The sequence below is a fragment of the Canis lupus genome, chromosome 10, assembly GCF_003254725.2.
Source record: "Canis lupus dingo isolate Sandy chromosome 10, ASM325472v2, whole genome shotgun sequence".
NCBI classification, from domain to species: domain Eukaryota; kingdom Metazoa; phylum Chordata; class Mammalia; order Carnivora; family Canidae; genus Canis; species Canis lupus.
In genome coordinates this window covers 41,160,929-41,187,216 of record NC_064252.1, presented here as the reverse complement: position 1 = coordinate 41,187,216, position 26,288 = coordinate 41,160,929, and the positions used below count along the sequence as shown (strand labels likewise).

At 42.6% G+C, this 26,288-nt stretch overlaps 2 protein-coding genes across 7 annotated transcripts in view; one reads left to right on the top strand and one right to left on the bottom strand.

Moving 5' to 3' along the window:
- The window catches only part of SLC9A2 (solute carrier family 9 member A2), a 97,427-nt gene extending 91,198 nt beyond the window's left edge, over nt 1–6,229 (top strand). For both annotated transcript variants that reach the window (XM_025463332.3, XM_035695905.2), the window contains exon 12: nt 442–6,229. In XM_025463332.3, the coding sequence (XP_025319117.1) occupies nt 442–812 (371 nt within the window). In that variant the 3' untranslated portion in view covers nt 813–6,229. The remainder of the gene's footprint in view (nt 1–441) is intronic.
- Nucleotides 6,230–7,340: 1,111 nt separating this feature from the next.
- MFSD9 (major facilitator superfamily domain containing 9) lies at nt 7,341–24,386 on the bottom strand. Of its 5 annotated transcripts, none has more exons than XR_007413571.1 (7): nt 24,181–24,386; nt 19,793–19,880; nt 18,562–18,605; nt 18,309–18,438; nt 14,927–15,136; nt 8,557–11,821; nt 7,341–7,702 (listed from the first exon to the last, which is right to left on the bottom strand). XR_007413571.1 is itself a non-coding variant. In XM_049115394.1 (6 exons), exons 1-6 carry the CDS (start codon nt 24,283–24,285, stop codon nt 11,031–11,033), a joined length of 1,368 nt encoding a protein of 455 aa, XP_048971351.1. In that variant the 5' UTR covers nt 24,286–24,386; the 3' UTR covers nt 8,089–11,030. The 5 variants fall into 5 exon arrangements, 3 of the variants coding, with proteins under 3 accessions (XP_048971351.1, XP_048971352.1, XP_048971353.1); XR_007413572.1 differs by lacking the exon at nt 7,341–7,702 and having other exon boundaries at nt 8,089–8,763; nt 10,881–11,821; XM_049115394.1 differs by lacking the exon at nt 7,341–7,702 and having other exon boundaries at nt 8,089–11,821.
- Between the last annotated feature and the right edge of the window lie 1,902 nt (nt 24,387–26,288).

Genomic DNA, 26,288 nt, shown 5'->3' with positions numbered 1-26,288 from the left:
TATAATAGCAGCCAAGTGCTGGTTTGCTTTCTGTGTGCCAGACACAGAGCTGAGCCCTCCTGGGATTGTTCTGATGGGGCAAGTGGGAACACAGCTGCCACCGCCAGGGCACCTCACTTTGATAGCCAGCTCCACCACTTATACTGTCTCTTGAACTTCAGTTACTCCACCTGTCAGATGGGTGACTATGAGGATTAAATAGGTTAATGAGTTTAACAGTGCTGAGGACAGTTGTCTGGCACAGTGAACTCTTCAGTGTGTGAACATTCAACATTAAGGGATGTCTTATGCCCAGGTTGGTGGGCTAGAGAGAGTGAGCCCTCTGACCCTCCGCTGCCCAATTCTCAGCAGGTGTTGGCCCCAATCATGCATTGCGAGTCATTTACAATCCCTTCTCTCTCAAACGCATGCCCATGTTGTCCTTCTTTTGCTCTGTGGTAGGTGGCAATAGCAGTGACTCAGACACAGATGTCGGGACCACCGTCCTCAATTTGCAGCCCCGAGCAAGGCGCTTCTTGCCAGAACAGTTCTCAAAGAAAGCCCCGCAGTCCTGTAAAATGGAATGGAAGAATGAGGTAGACGTTGATTCGGGACAGGGGCAGCCTTGTACCCCCGCAGCTCCCCACAGCAAAGAGGGGGGCACCCAGACCCCAGGCATGCTCCGGCAGCCCCTTCTCTCCAAAGGCCAGTTTGGCCCAGTGCAGGAAGACAGCGTGACTGAAGGTATCCGACCCAAGCCGCCACCCAGGCTGGTCCGGAGGGCATCGGAGCCTGGCAACCGGAAAGCACGATTTGGAAGTGAGAAGCCTTAATGGAAATGGCCAAAGCAGACCTGGGGTGACTGACCCAGCACCCCTGGCGTTGGTTACTCTTAAACCTGACACAACAGTGGGATCCATTTCATACCCTCTATGCATCTAAATCCTTTCTTTGGGTAGAAGAGTCATACCATTGATTTATGGGATGGATGCTTAACCCAAGAAGAGGAAAAATCAAAGAAAAAAAGCCCTATAAAATGCCTTTTATGACTTTTTGCTAGCAGTTGTATTCTTCACAAGCCTAAAGAAAGAAAATTGTGTGCCTTTATTGAACTTGAATGACAGAACTTGAAGTTTTTAACACACCTGTGCTGGTGAAAATTTTAATATATACATATATGCCTCACATTTTATTTATGAAAACCTATGGATATCTGTAATCAGTTTTTAAGCGAAGGGCGCTAAAAATACTCAACATCTCTCCAAGGTGTAAAGGGCAGCTCCCGGAGGATGGTGGGCCATCTGCTCAGAGTCAAGGTGTTTCCCCATCTTGAGCTGCTGACCACTTGGTAAAGGACGAGCACAGCATGGAGCAGGGATTCTTGGTGAACTCAGGCTGGGGAGGGAGTCAGAACATCTAGGCAGATGAGGAGGCCTGGCTCCCATAGCGCAGATTCCCATAAATAATGAGTCTACTGGATTTAATTTATTTGTTACTGTACGTTTGAGGGTAACATATAGATTCCATCTCTTGTTTGTGTTTGAATGGTGCAAAGAGAAAGACTGTGTGGGTGACACGATGTGTGACAGACTTGGTGGCAGCTTTGGACGAAGTTCCAGCATGTGGGCCTCATGGTATATGCGGGGAGACACCTGCTTACATTTTGTTGGCAGGTTTTATATTGTGCAATACTGGGAAGAGGATGCAGGAGATTCCCTTTCATGCCCATCTATGACTACCGGCTTTAGAATTTTTCTTAGAACATTCTAGAACTTTGAATACAGGTCAGAAGCTCCAAGCAGACCATTTAGATAAACATAGTCCAATGTTTAATAAACTGGTGAGAGTTCAGGTTTTGAAATTTATTCAGGAAGTACTTTGGAGAATGTAGGAGTTCTTTTTTTTATTTTTTGCACTAGTCTGTAATTTGTTACTTCTCGCCCCTCAATAAAGTAGTGACAAGTTCTTCATATAAAAATGGATTCTACTCATCTGAGTACTTTTTAAAAGTACAACAGAAAGACAAGAAGTGGAATATAATCATTAAAGAGTAATATTTGAATTTTTGTCTCAAGCTGTAGATTTTATTGGCCTTTTTTTTTCCCCCCTGAAAAACTCCTTAAAACTGGACTGGAATGAGACTCTAAATGTCTGGGTTTAAATATAAATGAGGCCACACGATAGTCTACTGAGAGCACATTAGAGGTGCAGCAAAGGATACAAATGACCATCAAATTGTTAGTAGGAAAACATGAATAAATTAAGCAGGAAGATTCAGGACTCAGAAATCCCCAGCAGTGCTTCTCTTATCTCCCTCCTCTACCCCCACCAATGTGGAGAAATAAATCTTTTACCCTTTCTCTTATCTTCTACAGTCTTGGAATAGTGCTAAGATTGTTGGGTGTGAGGCAGAGGAAAAGATAAACATACAAGGTACAATTTCCTTCCCAAACTCTTCCACGTTGATAAGTGGAAAGCAGTATAGACACCCTTGAAAACTGTAAGCTTAGGATTCTGTGCCAAATATCTTAATTTTAACTGAAAATATTTATATTAAAAATATATATATTTCATCCGCTGAAAAGAAATTAAAGTCATTTTTAACTTAGAATTTTATTATAGGAATGTGATTCATCAAGAGATGAGATGTATATTTTTGAGAATGCCAAGAGTAAATTTTTAGAACTTAATGAAATCTGAAAAGAAAGGTTAAAGTAAAATGACCTTAAAAATAAAGTTCCTGATTTTTTTTCTGGTGTCCTAGAATACTGAATATTATAATAAGTCTAATTTTCTGGAACCGAAGGAGAAAATATGAAAATCTTTTTACATTTCTTGTTAAACAGGTATACCAAATTTAGCTTACACTGATTAAAAGTCAATAAAGAATCTGGTGGACATGGTGTAAATTTAAAAAAGCACTTATGTCATTATCAGTTTAACGTTTTTTGTATTTTTGAATGACAAAAGCAATGAAAAATAAATGTGACTTCATTTTGTTTTTTCTCCATACTTTTTTTCACATAAAATTATTAAGTTCTAGACACTACAGGAGAGCATATGAAACTCCTTAAATATTGAAACAGTCTCAATATTCTGTGGTAGAGACCCATCCCTGACCCTTTATAAATGACTCGCTAATGCAAGCAATACTTGATCCAACCAAAGTTCCAGGGTGACTATAGAATTTTGATGGGTCTTTGGTATTTAACAATTTTGACTTGAACTACCTGCAAGTGCAAAGTGTAGGCTTATTTCTTTACCTGTAATGCTAAGGGCTGATTTTGGGAACAGGCCAGTTAGCAAACAACTAGAAATTGACTCCAAAGCTCGATACTTTTAAAAAAATGTGCGTTTTGTGGATAAGACCCCAGGATATCTGGGACAAAATTCCCTTGGCTTTTACTAATTTTCGTGGTGGGTAAGGGGAATGTTTATTTATGTAAAAAACATAGAGAAGTTATTTATTACATGTCTCAGTATGTTTTCCATTTGTTGCACTACCCAAGTCATGTTTATGTTAAACCTGGCATTTTATAAACAAGTGTGAGAATTGTAATATTTTATTAGTTCAAAGTTCACACTTGACTTTCTTCTCTGAAGAGTGATTAAAAAGATTTCTTTGTCTGGTTGAAGTAGCTATTGGCATTATCTGCCCAAGCCTGAACATTGTATGTTGATTCCCTTTGTCAAGATGAACAAGAAAGGCTTATGACTCAACTGTCTGATGATCTGAGATTTTGCGTGTGTGTGTGTGTGTGTATGTGTGTGCTTAACTTTTAGAGCAAAATGTGTAGCTTGCTGTTACTTTATATCCGACATTTTAACCAGGCCCTTTCTTCAGTCTACTTGTAAGGCAGTGAGAGCCCATTTGGGTAACTGATGCCTGGCTGTGACCACAGCTCTTTGTTCAAGAGAAATGACACCTCCCTTCAGAATTTTTTTCCAATGTCATTCACTCCACGTGGCTTGACATCCTTAAACGTGGTCACCCACTGCAGATGTGCAGACGAAGCACCCACATGATTAGTTTTGAACGTCTCTACTGTTGTAATGGTACATAGTTTTTTGATCCCTTTTGTCTTCTAACTTTCTACAATTTTTTTCCAAAGAAAATTCTATTTTACTACCTCTAAAAATAGTCGATAATGGTGGTCAGTTCTCTTACCTGTCCGGTCAGAGAAGAAGTGTTTCTATGTGTAGAGTTAATGTATCTACTGTAAATGGATTATCAAATTTTCAATCTGCAGAGCATATTGATGATTTTGAATGGCTCAGAACCTACTTCAGGGCTTTTATGTCACAGATGTTTCATGGGGATCTGTTATCCTTGTATTGTACGATATGGAAATGTCCCTCCATGAGATGGCCAGTAGACAGGATGCCAGACACATCGGCGGTGACTTTTCTGATTTTCACTACTGTAACAAAACACCCTGAATTAAATATGCAAATGTTTTTCTCCCTTTTCTTTTTTTATTTCACTGGGTCCTGTTATGTCATCAGTACATGTGGTAACAAAATTTGTAATTTAAATGAGGCTCTCTGCGTCCAGAGTTTGGATTGCCAAACAGAAATTTTATATATGTATACCAACAAAGAATTTTTCTTGGTTTCTGTGAAATGTACAAAAGTCTAAGTGTTAAATCAGTATGGAGTGGAAACATTTAATGGAATAAACATAAATGAAAATATTTAATCATTATGGATAATGCATCACAAGAAACCAGGACAGCCCCCAATTCCAATTTTTACATTTATATATCAAAACCATTCTCATTTGTGATAAAATTGGGGTCATATAGCTGGAATTAGTGAAAGGTAAGAATTTAAAAGTATTAAAAATTTCAGTTGCCTTAGCTTCAAATACACATAATATTTCAAACAGGGCTAACACTGTTACTGTGTTAAAGAAACTTAATGAAGATTATAACTGGTCCATTAATATTCTACATGTAAACGGACTATTGTAAAGGGTTCAAAGATAATGCATGCTCTGGAATATTAAGTGCTGCCTTCCCAAGCCAACTCAAGCAAGACAAATTAGATTATTTTCATCCACTGTCTTTACCAAATGGCTTTTAAACATTATGCAGGGTTCTGTACCAACACATCAAATTTTTAGTTTTTCACTAACACACAGTTTTTGGCACCTGCTCAAAACTGTTTACTGTATTTGCTACTATAAGTATCTGACTGTTGGGCAGCCAGTTTAAGTTCTTATCTTTAGCTGGAAGGTTATTTTGAATGTGCTACAACTTGGCATACTTGATTGTTTTGTTCATTCCAAAACGATGGCACAGTGAAGGTGCTTTGAAGGTGGCCAGGAGAAAATGCTCACCCTTAACCCTGTCATGACCGCCTGACACTGTCAGAAATTGGCTTCGTGATGCCCAGGCCTGTGTTTCAGCCTGCAGCACAGACCAAAGCAAGCCCAGGACATGTACCCATTCACGTGCCCTCAGACCCACAGGGGCCAGACTCCATAGTCAGCAGCAAATGCATTTATTATATCAGTTCATTCTGGATAGTTCATGTGGTTTTAGTTCCATTAGGAAAACTCAGGATAGGTTTAGGTGGGTCTAAGGTATCACACAATAAAATAATTTTCAGAAAAAAAAAATAGTAATTCTCAGTCTGGGGAAGCACCTGAGTTCCAGCGATTCAAAATGGAAGAGATCCTTTGATAAGCCCAAAGAAAGGTCATTTCCTATTCAGTGTTGTAAACTGCAACTATTAATAGGTATTTTAACTACTTTTTTCCCCCATAGTATATACTTTTGAAAAAGGATTTTTATTTATCAGGATGTAGTATAGTTTAAATCAAGACTGATCAAAATACAATTTTTTATTCTAACAAGATCCCTATAGTCCACTTTTATGCTGTAATTTATGCTATATAATTACTGGTAGTAATTAATACCTCCTTCCTTAATGTTTATAATTATCTTTTCCCCTTGAGGAGCAGCACAAGCTGTTTAAGAGTATCCAATTCCAAATTAAAATCAGCATTATTTCTTACAATGTACTGAATCAGGAAAACAAAAATTGTCTATATTATCTTCATGCACACCTGTCTGTAAAGTGGTGCGTCTAGGCGATCTGGGAAAAATGAGAAATCTAAAGTAAAATAATGTTTTAAAATAAGTTGGTATTTGTGTACTTGATAAAAAATAAATCCTACTGATGAGATGTCATCTTAAAATGATTTGCTTGCCAAAGATGTGCAATAAATTTCAGATTATATAAACATTTGGCTTTAGCATATGGTTTGAAAAGCCAAGAGCATCTTCTTCTTACAAGAATGTGTTGTAAGCACAACTGAAGGTTAACATTTTCAAGTGCTTCTGGACTCTGACCTATCGTATACATCAGGATATAGCAATAGCTCCCAAAAACTACAATCAGAATAAATGATAGCACTTCATTATAACTTTAAAGGGATTGTATTGCTAAAGAAAATTATTACCATGTAACTAGCAAGTTCTTCAGGAAAAATAAAAATTTAGGACAGAAAACTGATTTTTTCAGTCCATTACCCTGTTCTGAGAAGAGCCACACTACATCATCCTGGCTAGAGCTGGTAACCTTATTTCAGAGACTCCTTAACGGCTAAGGTTTCCAGGGGGAATAGGGCACCAGAATCACCATGCTGGCTTTTACAATACATTCCAAATAAAAAGTTATCCTCTCTAATCAGTTCCCAAATGCCTGAAATTTCCCCTAAGTGGATTGACTTCTCTCTCCCCACAGATGTCTAAATTTCTTAAAGAAGTGTCCTCAGGAAAAGGTGTCTTAATGATTTGAATACGCAGAGCACAAATTCCCATAAATGCCCACATTGTTCTCGGCCAGTTAACACAGGATAGGGCAGGATGTCTCAACACTCATCACCAGCTAACCTGATAGTGCCCAGGCCTTTCAGATTTTTGTGCCCTGATTCCCTTAGTGTGCATGACTTCTCCCTCACATTCCTTTTAGATTACTGCCCTCGAGGGATCTTTAACATAAAGTCCAACATTCTCCACCATGAATTCCTCTGTGGTTCCCCCTCACCTGTGAGAGTAAGAGCTCACTCCTGAGCATGGCACATGAGGCCCTTCATGATCTAACAACCCAGGGACTCTCAACGCTGGGGCACTTTGGAGTCTGGTTCTAGAGGTCTAGGGCAGGTGACTCTAATATGCAGCCAGAACCACTGATTTCAGCCCCTTCTGTTTATTGCAGGCATAACTCTTAACCCACCCGGCCTGGGCTTTGGCGTCTTGCACGTTACTGCCCTGGCTAGGCATTCTGATTTTTTTTTTTTTTAAGATTTTTTAATTTATTCATTTGTGAGACACACACACACACACACACACACACACACACACACACAGAGAGAGAGAGAGAGAGACACAGAGAGAGGCAGAGACATACACAGAGGGAGAACCAGGCTCCATGCAGGGAGCCTGATGCAGGACTTGATCCTGGGACTCCAGGATCACACCCTGAGCGGAAGGCAGATGCTCACACGCTGAGCCACCCAGGTTTCCTGGCATTCTGACTTTTGCTCATCTGTCTAGACATGAGGGCAGAGGTATACCTTCCCTCTGTGGAGAAGGCCAAAGTCTTCTAGAACCCCAAACCCTGAGGCTGATTCACAGAACTTACCAATTGTGGCTAGCATAATGCTGAAAGAGTGCCATATCCTTCATAAACTTCTCAGTCAAGTTCAATGCCCCTAAAATAAGATTCCATATAATATTAAGTTGAACCAGGGACACCTTTTAAAAAAGGCAAAAAAAAAAAAAAAATCCATTTCTCTTAACACTGAGGTAGTAACAAAGTCGGTTCTAAAAATCTACCTCACAGGGCACCCGGGTGGCTCAGCAGTTGAGCGTCTGCCTTCGGCTCAGGGCATAATCCCAGGTCTGGGGATCAAGTCCTACATCGGGCTCCCTGCGAGGAGCCCAATTCTTCCTCTGCCTATGTCTCTGCTTCTCTCTGTGTCTCTCATGAATAAATAAGTAAAATCTTTTTAAAAAATAGCAATTCCATGTGGCTCAACCTAAATACTTAGGAAATTATTACAGAAGCTTCCCAAGAACTCAAAAACAGAACACAAACTTTAGTTGAGCAGATTTAATTTCCCTGAGATAATATTCCATCAATTATACAAATACTGTCTATAGACCAGTGGTTTTCAAAGTTTACTGTGCATAAAAAGTATCTGGATATCTTCTGAGAATGGTTCCCAGCAGGTCTATTTGGGGTGTGAATGTCTGCATGTTTAACAAGCTCCAGGGAATGTGGACAATGTTGGTTCTGGAACTCACTTTTAAATATCCACACATCAGACTTTTTAAGGGGAACTACAGGCATACATCAGAGATATTGTGGGCTGGTTCTAGACCACCGCGATAAAGTAAATATTGCAATAACATGAGTCAAATAAATTTTTTGGCTTTCCAGCATACATAAAAATTATGTTTATACTATACTGGAGTCTATTTACAGTAGCATTATGTCTAAAAAACAATGTACATACCTAATGAAAAAGACTTTATTGCTAAAAAATGCCAACCATCAACTGACCTTTCAGCAGGTGGCAATCTTTTTGCTGGTGGAGGGTCTTTTCTCAGTGTTGATCAGGGTGGTGTGTGTTCAAGGTTGGGGTGGCTGTGGCAATTTTAAAAAATCAGACGGCAATGAAGTTTTCCACGTCGACTGACACTTCCTTTCACTTGAACACTTAGGGGCCACTATAGGTTGTTAACTGGCCTGCCTTCAATATTGTAGCGTCTGAAGAAATGGGAAGACCAAGAAGAGGGCAAGAGACGGGTGACCAGCCAGTCGGAACACATACATTTAAAGATTAAATTCACTATCTTATCTGGGTACGGTTCACGATGCCCCAAAACAATTATAGTAATGTCAAAGATCACTGATCACATATAACAATACCAAATATAATGAAAAAGTTTGAAATACTGTGACAATTACCAAAATGTGACATAGAGACACAAAGTGAGCAAATGCTGGTGGAAAAAATGGTGCCGATAAACCCCTTGACACAGGGTTGCTATGAACCTTTGACTGGTAAAAAACACAGTATCTGTGATGCATAATAAGATGAAGTGCAATAAAACGAGGTATGCCTGTATAATATTTATTTTTTTAAAAAGCCACATGAGTGTGGAGAATAATAAAAATGTTTCTCTACTCTCTATACTAAAATCAACCCTGGTTTTCAGTATTTCCACGTGTCTGATTAACTGTAAAGCCCTAATAAATTTATAGGCTTTATTTAACTTCAAAAATAAAGTGCTATGATTTGAAAAATTTAATAATGACTATATTAAGGAATGTCTAAGAAACCTGTCTACTTCTGAGTGCAGAGAAAAGATATAATCTTCAGAGAGATTCTATTTCATTGAATAAACCCATGATTACTTCTTGTCCTATAAGTCTAACCTCTATGATGATTTAATGTGCTCCTTAAGGGTCATGCCATTTTACATTATATTTTGGTTTCCTCAAAAGGACTTGGTGCTCGCATAAAAGTTCACAATTATGGCACTTAATAAAAGGTTAATATTTTCCTTGTAGCTGGACAGGAGAAAGGACAATCTTCAAACATCCGATTAATTCTTTATCATAAATACTTGGGTTTATCCCACACACAACTTCTAAAACTAGAGAAAACATTTTTTTTCCTGCTTTACATACAATACATTTACAATTATACATGTGTTAGGTTGAAAATAGGAATGATTTTCTAGTGGACCAATCAAAAAGAATGAAAGGAATGTGAACTCTGATAATTCACAGGAGGAAAAGTGAGGGGGCTTCAAAATAATTATCAACAGGTTACATCATCTAAGTAGCAAGAGCCTTACAAATGCTTCCTTGTGAGTTTGTGCTAAACTTCACTCTGGGCCTCTCAGCTGGACCCTGGGATGCTACTTTTGGAATGACTGTTGAGGCCTAGAAAAAGGCAAATCGAAACATTTCCCTGTAGATCAGTGTCGCTCTTTTATTCTCAGGTGTGATATGAAAATGAGAGAAAGAAATGACCTTCACCATACGACACTGTAGATTAGTCCCTCTGATGAGACTTCACTCTCTTACACTGCATGAGATGTTCATCCTAAAGGCATTCCTGTGCTGTCTTTTCCACTGGGCTCTACCACCATCCAATCAATGCAGCCCAACAGAGCATGGGCTTCTGGAAGCAGTTCAGGCCTGATATCCAGGGAGAACTGGCCACACTGACAACCTCAGCTCCTGGAAGAGCATGGGGCCTCCAAAGCTGTGGACACAGGGTAGAGGCCCCATGAACCTGTTTCTCCTATTATGGAGCGTGACTGCCACGAGCTGGGGAGGTGTAACACACTGCAATCACATAATTTTAATAGTTCAAACTGAGTTAGCTATACATAAACACAAACAATTCTCTGGCTTTGACTTTAATCAAAACCAGCGTCTCTGAATGATCCTTTTTCTGTCTCCGTGAGAAAGTGCAAGGGTTGCTTATTAAATACAGGTTCCTGGGCTTCCCCTAGGCCCGCAGAATCAGTATCTGGGGGTGAGGCCGGCCATCTGATTTTCCCCCAGCTCACCAGGGGGAACCTTGTTATAACTTGAGAAAGTGACAAGCTCGTTTCAATATAGTGGCTTATTCAATCTCTAGGATTCTGATAGCAGAAAACCGCCCTCTTAGCTTATGCAACTTGACATGAAACCCGTGTCTCAGCAGATCATTTTATTAATGGGTTACCCTCCTTTTTACTTAGCAGGGGAGCCTATCATGGGTTATCCCAGCACATCTTCCTGTCCTGAAGCTGCTAGCATTTCCCCCTGGAAAACTTTAACCCCACTGGCCACATTCAAAGAGACTTCTAAATAATGTTTAATACCTTCTCCTTTGACAAGGCTCTGACTTCTGATGTGCCCGCAGGCTGGACCTTGGTGTCTATGAACCGAGCACATCCGCTGGGAGACCATAGGTCCTGGCCTCTGTCCCTTCCTCACGTCCTCCGAGTTGGCTTCCTCCATCCAGTTCCATTCTACTCACTTTTTAATTTGTCCCTCCCGCCGCCACGGTGGCGGGCTCTGTTCAGAGACATCAGGAAAATGGCCACGAGGGCCAGGGCGGCCCCGAGGCTGGGGGGCCCGCACGGGCTCACCTCCTGCGCGAGCCCCGAGAGGAGCGGGGCGACGATCCGGCCCACGGCCGTCACCGACTGCCCCACGCCGATGACCGTGCCGCCCGCCCGCGCCCCGCCGGCGGCCAGCTGCAGGTCGGTGACGCAGGTCCTGCCCACGGCCGTGGAGACGGCCAGCAGCGCGGTGCAGAGCGCGGCCAGGGCGGCCGAGCGGGCGGCGGCGTGCAGCAGCAGCAGCAGGCAGGTGAGCGCGCTCGAGCGCAGCAGGATGGCGCGCCCGTCGTGCCCGTACAGCCGCAGGAGCGGGCCCAGCGCCAGGCCGCCCAGGGCGCCCAGGGCGCTGCTGTAGCTGATGAGGCAGCCCGCCGCCCGCGGCCGCACCCCGAAGCGCTCCTCCAGGGCCAGCACGAAGTTACTGTAGTAGAGCATCACCGCCACGGCCATCAGCAGGCGCACCGCGAAGATGTCCCACATTTCGGAAAATACCAGGCTCTTCATGTCGCGCAGGGTGGACGCGACCTCCGCCCAGGGCGGCCGGGCAGGCCTGGTGCTGGCGGTGCTCTGGCGCGGGGTGGCTGGCTGCTGCTCGGGAGGGTCCGTCCTCCCCCAGGGGGCAGGGCTGTCACCGGCCGGCCGGCCTTGCTCCGTCCTGGAGAGCTTTGCTTCACGCCAGGGAAACAGCCAAACCAGACCTGGAAGATGGCAGAGGACCGGTCAAGGCAGGCTGCGTGCCCTGAATCCCACGGTGCCCCCGCGGGGGATGAGCAGTTATTTGCATGCGATTACCATTCTGTATTTTTGTATTAGTCCGTTTACTAATCTGTGTTTTCGAATCCACTGTTTAACTATTCCCACAGCCACTTCTACTCCATTTTTGATAGAACTGTTATTCGCCTCAAAAAAAAAAAAAAAAATCTACACCTACAAAATGTTCACTTTTTTCCTCTGCTCATGAGCCCATGATGGTTTCCTATATCATTTAATATTGAAATTCTCATGCTTTCTAATTCTCTGCGATCCACCATCTGCCTACCCATCCATCCACCAAACCATCCATTCACTACTTGTACTTTATTCCGAACACTTAATATGTATGCTTCCTAAATAGAACTATATTAACCAATAAGACAAGACCTATAAAAATCTCTGACCTCAAAGAATTTAACTCGAAAAAGGGATTTGGACAAGTAAAACACAGCAATTGGATTATAGGGTAAATGCTATGTTAGGGGAAGCACAGGGTGCTGTGAACACCCACCCTTGCCTTGTGGAGAAGAGAGGGGCAGCTGCACACTACTGACCTTCAGAAAGCACCTGCTTGGAACTGCCCCTGGTCAGGGCCACCATGTACTTTTGCAAGTCACAACTCATAATCTCCGGGGGTGCCATTCTCATGGACCATGATGCATGACCTTACAGAGCAGCTCAATTCCTATTCAGATAATCCCATCTCCACCCTTGGGACTGGCACATTCCTGCCTTGGTCGTTTTATTTATCCCATGCCATCCAAGTAGAATGACCTACTGCCAATCCATGCCCCCAAATTTCTTCAAACTGAATTCCAGCTTGCCATTCTAGGACATCTTTTCCAAACTCATCCTGCTGGATTTTTAGTCCTTCCACACTTATATTCAACTTAGACCAGGGGCCACTCAGACTGCTTTATGCTGTTTTCAGCAACCATATCTGTGTATGTTGTTTCTCCACAGTACAGGCAGACGATTCGCCAGGGACTAATTTGTGACAGAAAACTAACTACACGAGAATGCAGGCCTCGACTTTCTACCTCTTATCACCTTTAAAAGTGCCTCTGGACGCTTTACAGGATCTCAATAAAAATGTAAAAGGACTTGCTGGTGGACTGAGAAGAAGAGTATAATTAAAATAATAAAAATGATAGTGATGACAGCAATTGATGTTTAGTGAGAACTCAGCGTACTTAACGCAGTGGGGTGAACTCACATGTAAGATCTCCAACTCCCATCCTAGTAAGCCTGGGAGTGTTGTTGCCCTGTTTTATGGATGAGTAGACTGAGGCAACTCGCCCAAAGCCCACGCTAAAGAGTGGCACAGCAGGATCTGAATCCATGTCTGCCAGACTCCAGAGTCTGAGTTTTTAACCAGGAAAACAGAAATCATGGACAAAAAAGATATAAAAGTCCTTTCCCAAGCAAAGTGGATGATCAGAGTGAGGATCTAAGAAGCTGAAGGTGGAAAAGGGGTTGGGGAAAACAGTTGAAGGCATTTAAGGGAAAAAAACGCAATATACTGTGTTCATTGCACTGGAAGGCCAAACCCCGGCGTGAGACATGTCTGCTGGCCTGCCTCTGCTATTGCCTGCATCAGCTTGGCCTGCTGACCTCCACATTTCTTAAGAATGCACAAGAAATCCCTATTACTATTTTTAGCTATTGTGGTTGAGAACACTTGCAGCTGAACTATCCCTGACTGACCCAGATCCATTCACAGGCTTAGGTTAGGGCATGATACTAAGCAGCATCATTGCAGGAGAATCCAGAACAGAACTCCATCATCATAGTCTTCGTTTATACACTGACTTCTGACTTTGAGAGCTATCACATTCATCACATTCCTTCACGGGGGAAGGTACCTGGCCATACCAGCTGGTCATGTGCTTCAAGTATTTTATCTAGATTTACACTAATCCATTAGACCTCACCTCCTGGTTGAGGTCACAGGTTAAACTTCTGGTAGGAAATCATAAAGTTTTCCTATGAGGATTGACATTGAACTCCTGAACTCTGCTTCCTGAGTGTGATATCCTAGCTCAACATGGAATCCATCATTCACCCTGGAGCCTTGAATACAAAGACTGAAAAAGATGAAGTAGAGTAGACTCATTAAATTTAAGGAAAACCGAGTAACGTGAAACAATCCTCTTGTTTATAAAGTTGCTTATCTAAGGGTCAGCCGGGTACCAGTCTCTGGGCAAATTCATCCTTTTTGCTTTAGGCAACTGGCCGTGCTCATAGTCCAGTATGTATCCTTCTATTCATCAGATATTATTGAACATCAGCTTTATGCCTGGTCAGTTCTGGGTAGGAGTGACAACAGTGAGCAAATCTCTACCCTTATGGCATTTACTTTCTAATGGTAGGTGTGGAGAGATAGGGAGGAGAGAGGCGGAGAGAATATAAGCAAGAAAACAAATTGAGAGTAAAATTTGAGAAGTGCTATGAAGAAAATGCAGTAATTTTAAACAGAATCATCAGGAAAGGTCTTTCCAAGGAAGCAAATATTTGACACTTGAATGGTAAGAAAGACCCAGTAAAGATATGTGGGAAGAATGTTGTAGGTAAATGAAAAAGCAAATTGCAGTACCCATCTGTGGGAATAAGCCTGGCACATGTAAGGCTGACTAGGAAGCCAGTTGGCTGGAACACACAGGAGGCAGAGAGAGGGGCAGGGCCAGCCCACCACATGCCGTGTGAGACACAAACGTGCTTTAGCATGTTGGGGAGATATGGGCAGGTGGTCTGCAGCAGGGGAGGAGGTGGTCCAACTTTGAAAAATAAGTCTGCCTATTCTAAGGTGAAGGGGATGAAGAATACAGTTATCAGGATAAACACTGTGTGATGTACAGAATTGCTGGACCACTGTATTGTACACCTGAAACTAATATAGCAACGTGTATTACCTATCCTGGAACAACACCACCAAAAAGTCTGCCAATTTCAGGAACCATGAATTGTAAGGAGATAAAAGTAAAATAGGTAGGTTGGTCAGTAGGAGTGCATAAAACAAACGGTCTTCTTATGATGAAATGTCAACTTACCAGCATTGAGAAGGAAGACACAACAACAGATGAAGGCTGTCAGATAAAATCCACCATCTAACTCAGTAAGATATCCACCAACCATGGGACCCAAGATGAAGCCCACACTAGATGCTGCATTGAATTGTCCGATTACTAGCGGCCGTTCTTTCTCTGAAACCAGATCAGAAAGCAGAGCCCTTGAAATGGAGAGTGTATGTTTAAAAATACCTGCAAGGAGACAAGAAACATGCTTTGTAACAGTTTTTGGACCAAAAGAGTTGTGCATGTGATCTTGCATTTCATCTCTGTCACTGATAGAGTTCTGGTCTCCACTGAACCTCTAAAGTCTGCAGTTTCATCCTGCCATGACTGGACTCCTGGTCTAGCCTCACAGTCCTAGCTGACCACCTTATTCCTGGTAGCCACGCCCTGAGTCCTCTGCTTTCCCTCCTTCTACCAGCACATCCCAGTATCTCCAGTTTTCTGTTACCCAAGTGCAATTAATTCATGGTGGCTTCTACACAGAGATGTATCATTCTTTTTTCATTTGCTCAGTGAATAAACATTCACTGCACGCTTACTATATGTCCAGCATTAACCTTAACCCTGACCCTGAAGTTAATGCAAGGAGCAGAGAGCAAAATGGACACAAACATATGCTTCACAGAGTTTGTGAGTGTGCATGCACATGCGCATGTGTGTGCACGTATGTAAAGGTGATAACTGCTAGAGAGCACCAGGGCAGGGAAAGAAGGATAGGGAGTGAGTAAAAGTATAAAAATATGATGACTTGGTCATCTATACACTATCAACTGCCTTTCTACTAGCAAGAGGTTTGTGAATTGGTTAACTGAACAAACTGAAAGGTGGGATAAGAGATTTAAGTGTATGGAACAGCTTTATAATCCTCATACTTCTGCTGATGTACTTGACTCGTCTGCACCCATACACCCATATGTTGAATACAGACTGATGGGTTCTGGTAGCATAGGTTGCCAACAGTGTTGATCAAAACATGGCAGGGACCCAATCAGCACTGCTGGTGGGTCAGCCTAAAGTGTTCTACTGGTTATGCAACACGGTGGCTTCCGGTGATCTCTGTGAAGTTAATACCACTCTGTATGTCACTCTGCCTGCATGCTGATCCTGGGTTCTATACCCAACTGTGTCTAAATATTAGAGCAGGCATTTGCCTGTAACCAGCCTCTTTGCGAAGCAAACTTATAAAGCTCTTTTGGAATTAGGCAGAAAGACTCTCTCTAGAGCTACTTCCTTAAATGTGAGATGATTCCTAAGAGGCCTGAGAGGAATCCTGTGATTATTTCTGAAATGATACCAATGTTGGGCTCACCTTACACACGCAAGGAAGGAGGAAGGTGAAGGTATCCTGTGAGCAATCCAGACTAGCTTCCTGTTACCTTTTAGAGGTTAGACTGGGGGACAGAGAAAGGAGGGGAAAACTATGTGTCTAATCCCTGTACTTCAACCTCCCTCCGGCTCATCTTCAAGATACAAGGACCTGAACCTACATGTGACATTGTACAGCACAACTCTGGCAAAGCTCCCCATGGCTCCATAATATTCTTGGGCTAACTAAACATTGTAGAGGTTCCTGTAGCAAGAAAGAATTTTTATATATAGCTCTCCTGTTGGCCAAGAGTATGATGTATATGATAGAACCAGCACTACTCTAAGCAGGCTCATGTCATATTAAATAAAGATATTTTAATCTTCTCTATAAAATTCTACCTATTGTATACAGGATCTATTAACCTCATATATTTCTTTAGAATTATGAACAGCCTTACTGCTGAATGGTGGACCATATTATATTTATACATTGCAACCCAAACAAAGCATGTATAATAACTTCAACTTCAGATGCACATAGAGCAGCCTTTGGTTGGATTTTGTGTGGTGGGGGGCAAGTTAGGATACTGCTCATATTTATTTTAAAGCATATTTTTTGAGTCAAAAGAAAGGCACAGCACAAATTTTGGAGGGGTGAACTCAAGACTTTGAGAGTAAGTATGTATGTCATCGAATTGGTGTGAAAAATCCCAAATAAGCTGATCATCAACTCTATGTTGATGAAAAGGACTTATTTTATGCTTTGTTCCTCTGGGACATTAGGTAAAAATGAGCAGCTTAATATTTATTTATTTATTTATTTATTTATTTATTTATTTATTTTTAAAGATTTTTATTTATTTATTCATGATAGTCACACAGAGAGAGACAGAGAGGCAGAGACACAGGCAGAGGGAGAAGCAGGCTCCATGCAGGGAGCCCGATGTGGGATTCGATCCCGGGTCTCCAGGATCGCGCCCTGGGCCAAAGGCAGGCGCCAAACCGCTGTGCCACCCAGGGATCCCTGAGCAGCTTAATATGGGCAGAGGTCCAGTGTTGCAAACTTGTCTACCAAGGCAGCAGTCTGTCACTGTTCTATTGAGTAAGGGGAGAAGGAAACACTGAAACTCCAGGGCTCTAACAGCTAAGAAAGGCAAAGAGAGAATAAAGAGCTTCCACAGGAACTGCCTATACGCCACAGTATGACAGCACTCACAAGCACTGTATCAAAGAATGGACAAAATAAAAGCTATTTTGAAAATGTCAGAAACATTCAAGATCAGTTTGGAAACAGAAACTGACCCATAAGTCACTACATCGTCATCCTAGTATTTCCCTCAAGCAACAGCTAGAGTTACAGAAGACTGCAGGAGAGCTACAGTAGGAAATTTCAATGTGAAGTCAGGAAGCCCAGTTTTAAAACTGTACACTTGACAAGGGAGAGAATAGTAAACATAGTGCTGGCCAAAGACTTTTTTTTTTTTTTTTTTTTGGCTAAAGACATTTAACAAATTCTTACTGATTGAATGTAGAGAGATCAATGGGAAGGAGACAGGTCTACACAGCAGCATAATGATTCACACTGACAGTGAGGGCTCCAGGCCCTGGGCCCTGTCATGTAGCTCTGTAGCTCCACACAAGTGAGCAGAGCCTGACTGATACTAAGTGCTCCATCAACAGCAGCAGCTGGTGTTCCAGTTATAATTGCTCTTGCCATTATTCTCTCTTTATATAACGTCTTATCAAGAAGGCACCAACAGAGGTGCCTGCATGGCTCAGTTGGTTAAGCATCTGACTCCTGGCTTCAGCTCAGGTCATGGCCTCAGGGTCCTGGGATCAAGCCCTGAGTCAGGCTCTGTGCTCAGCATGGAGTCTGCTGGAAATTATCTCCCTCTCCCTCTGCTCCTCCCCAAGCTCACACCTGTTATCCCTCTCTAAAATAAATAAAATCTCAAAAAAAGAAAAAAAGAAGGCACTGACAAGTAAGACTCTCTCTTTATACATTTACATATAATTGATTTTTTTTTGAATGAAAAGGGCAAGAACTTACCCACAGGGATTCTAGCAAGGGCAAACAGGAACACATTGGTGGATGCTCCAAGAATCAGATAACCCAGGGCACTGAACAGAATGCACACCAGCAAGGAAGATCGTCTTCCAACCACATCACTCCAGCAGCCCTGAGGAAAGCAAGGAACACAGAAAGTCCTCGACTCACCACCTTTAACAACCACCACCATCTCCATCAGAGTAATCCCCCCCAGATGTTACCAAGACGTATTGCCAGATGGGAGACGACTTACCACCAATGTGCTGGAAAAGAGCTGCAAAATGCCATAGGAGGAGCCTACAAAAAACATCAGTAACATCAAGAAAATCAGCAGGACCCACCACAAAAATGGATTAACTTGGTAACAACTGTATAGAAATTAACAGGAAAACATTAGGGGGAAACAGAGACCATTTTTAAAAATGATATTCCCCCCTCCCAACTTTTTTTCAGTTAGAAGAGTAAAGCAATACAATTTTTATTAAAAGACCTTCAAAATAAAATTGAAGGAAGCAGAAGAGAGACTTAAGGCAAGGGCTGCCCACTCTGTCCGAGAGGATCTCTCCCGCTTTATGAGGGTGTGGTCCCTCAATTGAGAAGACCCAACAGAGAGGACTCAGGGGAGTAGAAATTCAAATCTTCTAACAGTTCTACTAAGTCTTAAAATTTTTGTATTATCTTTTATGCCTCTAACATTCCAGTTTTATGAAATGCTTTAGTTTCATAAAGAACTGACAAAGTTTTACAGAGTATTTTTGCCTCCACTACATCAAATCACATGTCCCTTCTGCTCTTCATAAAAACCTTCATGCTGCTGTGTGGGCCAGTGTAACTCTACTTTCCATGGGAAACACAAATCATGGCATGGAGGACTTACCAAATACGATGTATACAACTATCCCCAAACATTTGCTTATCCAGCTTGTGAATAATCAGTTGTTAGTCTTAACAATTTCTTGTTAATTAGCACAATCCTAAGCTCTGCTGTGTCCTCTTTGGTAGTGACTTTCAGATGGAATTTTTATGCTGCACAGGTAGAGAAACCCTATCATCCATCCAAGACACCCTGGTGGTGGTGCAGGAAGCTTGCAACCAATTTGTCAAGGCTCATTCAAAGTCCCTTTGCAACAGGACTTGATTTCTGTGGATTACGTTTCTGGTTCCTGCAGGCTGCAGTCTGCACCTAGCCTTTAACATACACAGCCAACTCCTTGGAGAGGCTCAGTAAGTAACTGTAATATGATTGGTGGTGAGGGAAAGGGAATGATGCTAACCCTCAAAACCTCTCTGAACACAGGTAGTCTAGGAAAGGTGAATTACATTCGCTCCAGGGTAACATTTTGAAATATTCTAAAAATTCCTTTTATTCCACTTTCAGTTTACCTTTGGGTAATATTCAGCTATAAGACTCATTTGTTTTTAGGTGCTTAGTCCAGAAGATTGAAAATTCGGTGCTCTAAAAATGTGCAATATTAGCCACTTACCTACTATTCCAGCAACTGTTGGACTTGCTCCAAGAGACTTGACATGAAGGCTCAATAAAGGGACGACCATGCTGACACCAAACAAATCCTAAACAACAAAACATTGATTAATACAAATTAGAAACGGATGCTTAGGTGTTCCTAAAGTGGTAATGCTAACAAGACTGATTAAAAAAATAAAACCAGTATCTAAATTTTGAGCAAATAAGAAATCATAATTGCATCCTATAGTATGCTATACCCATTAGCTTAAAGTTATCAGAGAATCAAAATACAATTGTTTTATAATGGTTGCTACCTATAAAGACCTGATCACCCTGACCTAGAATCATTTCAATCTTAGCTTCCTTTAACTGATCCTTAATATTCAAGGAGGACGTGCTATAGAAGTGAATCAAATAGAAAAAGCAAAAAGTGTTTCTGTGTAATGAAGGGGGAAAGGAGGCAGGGATAATGCATATTTCTTGGCAAAGCAGCACTTGTTTCATAATATGAATGTCGTCCTGGAATCAGGGAACGTGACTAAAAGGTGGTTTATAGCCTAATCAAGTACTATCTGAAAAGAAAGTCTCAGCAAAGCAGGAAGGATAGAGAAGGATGGGGCAGTGGGGAAAGCCAATGTTCTGCAAGTAAGTCAATGAAAGTGCAGGGGATTTGGGGTCAGAAAGACAGTTCTAAGTTCAAGCTCTATTACTTACTAAACATGTGAGCTTGCAAAGCTATTTAATGTCACCAAGCATCAGTGCTGTCATCTGTAAAGAATGGGGATAGTAACAGCTGTCTGGTAGAAATATGATGTACATTAAGAGATGTAATGGCTGTGAAAGGTCTAACACACAACAGAAGTTCAAACATATTTTCTTTTTTCTTCAGTCCTGGGGATAAGTACTGATCCTTTTTGCTAGGTATTCTGAGTTCACAGAAAGAATGAATTTTTCCTTTAAGTTTTGTTCTTATTCCTACTTCACTTGGTTACTTGCATTAAGTGCTTTAGAAGAAGGAAAACACAGTGCACACACAGTTTTCTTTATATTCAACTGGAATTCCTTTTTTTTTTTTTTTTAATAAACCTGGTTAAACAGTAAGAAAGAAATGCACAAAAAATATTTTTTCTTTGGGACCACAATTAATCTTCTGCTTGCCCCTTTTCTTGGTGCTGTACATTCACCTAATTTTAGAAACACGAACCTCTATGCACTTTTCAGTGGCCTCTTTCCATGGTTACATCTTTGATGGCCATGTTTTTACTATCAAGTGTCCTTAAATAGCTCATAAATTTATATTATTAGAACTACAGCTTATTATATTGATTTTAAGGATTTTAGAACAACAGCTTATTATATTGATTTTAAGGGCTTTACATTTTTTTTGGGTCTAAGCCAATGTCTTTTGGGCTTTGCTGTCCGCTTTGTTTCATCAACTTGCTGATGTATGATACTTAAAAGACCCAAAATACATCAGTTACCTACTGAATTTTCTGGATCTTTCAGAAAAGGAATCATAATTGTCCAAAAAGATTTTTTTTCCAAAAAATTCTCAGTACCACTTGTCATGTAACATTCAAAAGGTTATTCTCCATAAAAGATAAGAGAGAAATAATTAAGTAGGCTGATATTTATGAAAGGTAATAAGAAAACAGACTCATAAGTAATAACTGCAGATCAGTATTATTTTAACACTTTATAGCCTGAAAAAAAAAATTATCTATTTCCAAGGGTGCGGGTGCTACTTCTTTCAGGAAGTTGTGTTCTAAAATTCTCTTCCCCTTTACTATAAAAGGCAACTCCTCTCTTCCTGTGAATCCACAGCCTCTTCAAAACCACTGGCTTTGAAAGCACTTTGAATGTGGCAACTGGTCATGTGCTTGTAACTGTTGAAAAAAGGAAATCAGGTGAGAGAGGACCCCTTAAATCTTTCATGGAACACTGACATCTCTCAACGAAAATCGGTGAATACACTAAAAAGTTTTAGGATCTTTTTCAGGATAGGAACCCAATTATTTCTTGATTAGAAACTGCCTCCATAAAAATGAGTAAGAGTCCTGACTACAGCTGATGAAATAAAATACAAATCTTACCATGTGTCTGGAGGAAAGAAGGGATTGAAATCATAGATTTTAGCACCATCTTACAATGTTAACCAAAAAGGGCCTAGAGGGCCATCTTCATCTTCCTTCTTAAACAAATTAAAACCTAGAAGCCCAGATGAGAATTAAAAACAGAATACTTTGGTAAATGACTTCTTTAATCTTGTTCCCTTCCTCTCTTATTAATCCAAAACCATTTTCCCAAAAGTCTTAGGGGTCTTCACATCTCTAAATATATTTAAAGTAATAACTAAGTTACGCATAATATTCCTTAGATGTTACCTAACAAAGAGCCATTAGATCCTTCAAGAATATCCAAAGCTGCACATATTTTAATAAAGCTTACAACATTTTCCATTAAAAAAAAACCCTACTCTCTTAAACTTTTGGGAAATCTTACATTTTTCCCTGAACATATTAGAGACCTAGTAACTGTCTTGCACAAATTATTAAAATTTTACATCGGGCTTGCTAAATTAGACTCGCTGTGTGCACAGCACCTAGACAACATATGAGAAGCTCTGTATAGTCAAATCTGTATCAGAAGGCCAACTTACAGTGAATGATCTGTGAATTTATTGAAAACATTCAAACTATTTTGAATTTTAGGTCATGTTGGTTTCTCTGAACTCCAATTTGGACTTTCCAGGTGAGGGCCCACCTTCTTTTTATCTGGCAGAACCAGACAAGTAGCACTGTCTGAGAGAGGGGAGCAGTAGCATATAGCCAGTCCCAGACCCTCCCAGAGGGTGGATGGCAGTCAGCTCCCTTCTGGAATTTCAAGAACCACTCACAATCAATAGTTTTGAATTGTGGGTGACTGGAATGGAAGGTGGAAGAGGTGTATCTACACCCTGAGACTGAACTAAGATTAAGGAATGCCAGGCTCTGAACTGGAAGCACTGGGCCTGGGGGTAGGGTAGGCAAGGTTAACGGCAGGCAGAGATTCTGTGTGAGGTGCTGCCCTCCTGAGTGCTCATGGTGCTGTTTACAGGGATTTGGAAAATGCTTTCATCATTGTCTTAACAATTATAACTCAACATCAAACCTTTGCAGACTGATGAACACCTTGCATTGGGAGACTGCCTCCCTGCTTCTCTCCTAGCTGAGCATGGATCAGTATCCAAACTCCAGTGAGGCTAACATACTGGGGAGTAGTGGTCTTCACCTGCATCTGGGCAGAAAACATCAATTCCTCTTTGCCGGGACCTAGTGCCTTTGGGAACTATTCAAAGCCTCAGGGGGCAGTCTTTGCCCAGTGACACTTAACCTGACCAGTCCCTTTTGTCCTCAAGATACAGTCTTAGTCTCCGCAAAGAAGAAATCCTACTGGGTCCTTGTCCCAGTTCTCTCCTAACCTGGACCAGCTTGCAACCAGGGTAACAGAACCGGGTCTAGACTTTGAAGGAGAGGAGTGAGGAGTTGGATCTAGGGTTCCTGCATAGGCTCATGAACTACCAACACAAGCTTCCTAGTAATATTTTAAGTTCTTTCTGGCAGGGACTGTGTATTTCAGTGAATGGAGCTCCACAGACTCCATTACATTAAGGTTTTCAGAAATTCTATGAATAATAAATGGAGGGAGGTAGGGATGACTTCCCCTATCTCACACTCATCTTTTTAAGCTTTCCATTGTAGGTGGGAAATTCATAGTAACTGTTCTTACTGAACTAGAACCCCCCGCCCCCCAAATCATGAAAAAAAAAAGTCTGCCTTTTCCAAAAAACAGTTTGTTGAAAGTCACTGTGGTTTGCATTTGTAAACATTCTAGCCTACCAGGAACCCTAATGAAATGCGCCTAAGTCTGCCCGAGCGGGGTCATCAACCCTGACCGGCCTGTGTATTCCGACCACACCTACAGACAGCACAAGAGCCAGGGCTCCCCAAACCTGCCCAGGAGCCCTGCCGTCCACCTGCGTGCTCTGTACGGTTCACAGGACCGAACGCCTGGGGTCACCCTTGAGCCGGGCTCAGTCACAGGACAGGCTGGTGCAGGGGGCTCTTAAAGGGCAGCGGGGGCAGAGGAGCTGCGGGCCCGGCCCGCGAGGGGCAATACAGCAATGATGTGGCCTGGTGCAGGGTGAAAGGGATTTGGGGGCAAAAAGCGGCTTAAAGGTTAAGAAGGCATCACCAGGTAGATCGCAGGTTCTCAGCCCTGGCTGAGGTTTACATCCACCCGGGCTTCAGGGAAAAACAAACAAACAAACAAACAAACAAACAAACAAAAAAACCCCACGTCTCATCGGGTTCCGGGCTCCAGATGGAAGACGCCGTCGCCCTGCAGCCCAGCCCCAGCACTCACCAAGAAGCCCACCAGGTAAAGACACAGCAGGAAGCGGCGGGCTCCGACGGCACCGGGGCCGCCTGCCCGCGCCTCAGCCCCGGCCCCCGACTCCTGCCTCGGCATCTGGGCCGCCGGGGCCAGGCCGCCGCGACCCCCCGACTCCCAGGCGCCGGGTTGGGGGCGCGGCTCCCCGCGGCCGCTGCCGGGACCTCCCCCCGCGCGCCGGCCCCGCCCCGAGCGGAAGTGAGCGCGCCGGCCCCGCCCCGAGCGGAAGTGAGCTGTGTGCGCCTGCGCGGAGGGGCGCGGGGGCGGGGCGACGGCCCGGGGCGGCGGGCGCGGCGGGCCTCGGGGAGTGGGATGACGATCTTCCCCTTTTCCTCGGAGAGGAGTCGGCCTCTGGTATCGGAGGGCGGGAGGGAACGGCTGAGCTTCCCCATAGAATGTGGGGCCCGCGGCGACCCACAGACGTAGACCGTCGTTGACCCTGAGTGACCTGGAGTGGGTGCCCGCGACCCCTTCAGACTTGGGTCTGCCTGTTGCAAAAAGGGGCGGAGATAAGGTGGACTAACCTCGGAGCGCCGTGAGCATCCTGCAGATGCATCCTGAGCCCGAGAGGTTCCGGTTCCCGGGACTCACAGTAGCAGGCACTCACGAAATCAACGTGATAAGTCGTTTAATTCATAAGCGTGTAATGTACAAGAGGAGAGGAGGAAGAACACGATAAATAAAATACTACGGTGACAAGCGGTAGAGAGCACGGTCTCCGGGTGGGGACTAAGGAGTTAGCTGGCGTCCGTAGGCAGCATGGAAGAGGCGACAAGTGGGCCGAGGAGATCGAGGACGCGTATGTGGCTGAAGCTTTATGAACAAGCTGATCTGAGAGATAGGCAGGAGGCGGGGTCATTCAGGACCTTAGAGACCCTGGTAGAGCTTTAAGGCCTTAACTCTCAGTGCAATGAAAGGAAGGAAGCAGAGCGCGAGACCAAAATGGTGTGTATCCGTCACTTAACACAATGACTGACACATGGTCAGCACTTAAGAAATATTAACTATGGTTACTAGCCCTCTTTTACTCAGGAACTTATTTCAGCACTTACTCCTTTCAAGCTCTGGTATCAAGAGTCTGAGATTTTCATGAAAATCTCAATTTACCATCGTGCAGGCTGCTAAATGACTACATCTATGGATTCGATGTTGCAGAATTTGTCCTATGAAAGTTAGGGCACTCCTTAGGGAAGAATGGAATACTGGAATTTAGGATGGAGATATGTGGTTGGAGCCAGATGAAACACAATCTTGAAACCCCCCCCAACACCCCCCCCCCCCCCCCCCCGCCCTAGGCCACTCTGAGTCTCCTTTGCCACTAGAAATAGTTTGTCCTCTTGTATATGAGGAAACTAGCCTTACTGTGCTTAACGTTTTTGTGATTAACGCATTCCGGGTAGGTGCCTTGAAGAGGAATGCCCATGTTTTTCAAAACCCATTGAAACCATTCACTGTGTTCACTAAATAAATAGGGTAAAATCTATGTTCCTGGGGGCAGATGGACACTATGACCTCGAAGGAAATTGTTTACACACCAAAAGAATTGAAAGACTCTCATAATATATAATCAGCATACCTTGGAAATGTGTGGGGTAGAGATTTTAAGTGTGTCAAATTAAGGAGGAAAAAATACAACACTAGTTTGGGCAGAATTCACTGATAAGGTGCACTTAACTAGAGATTCCAGATGTAATGTGTTAGCTTGGAGAGTGGAGGTGGCTCTCGTAATCTCCTGGGTTGGTTGACTGCAACATGGACCCAGAGCTGACCTACATTTAATTATCTTGGGGTGCCAGGGGTTTTCTGACAATATGAAGAAGAGAATCCAAAGCTTGGGGAGGTAAGAATGTTAGAGTGGATTTATGATGTATGACCTGCATGCCTATGCCCCAAATATATTCCATAAAAAAGGCCCAGAGGATACTACCTATTAAGGCATTAAGGACTATGTTAGTCAGAGAAACATTTACATTCTTGAAAAGATTTGTTATTGTTGTCTTTTGTAGGCTGGGTGTAGCTATGAGTGATACTGCTGTTGAGGTGAGCTCCCTGGTTTACTTTTTAAAAAGATGTTATTTATT

Bases quoted from the DNA above. Each gene is read 5' to 3' on its own strand.
- MFSD9 (XM_049115394.1), bottom strand. From the start codon at position 24,285: ATGCCGAGGCAGGAGTCGGGGGCCGGGGCTGAGGCGCGGGCAGGCGGC. The intron at 19,881-24,180 runs GTGAGTGCTGGG...TTTGTTGTTTAG, and splicing joins TTTACCTGGTGGGCTTCTTG to GATTTGTTTGGTGTCAGCAT. The intron at 15,137-18,308 runs GTAAGTTCTTGC...GTCTCCTTGCAG, and splicing joins CCTTGCTAGAATCCCTGTGG to GTATTTTTAAACATACACTC.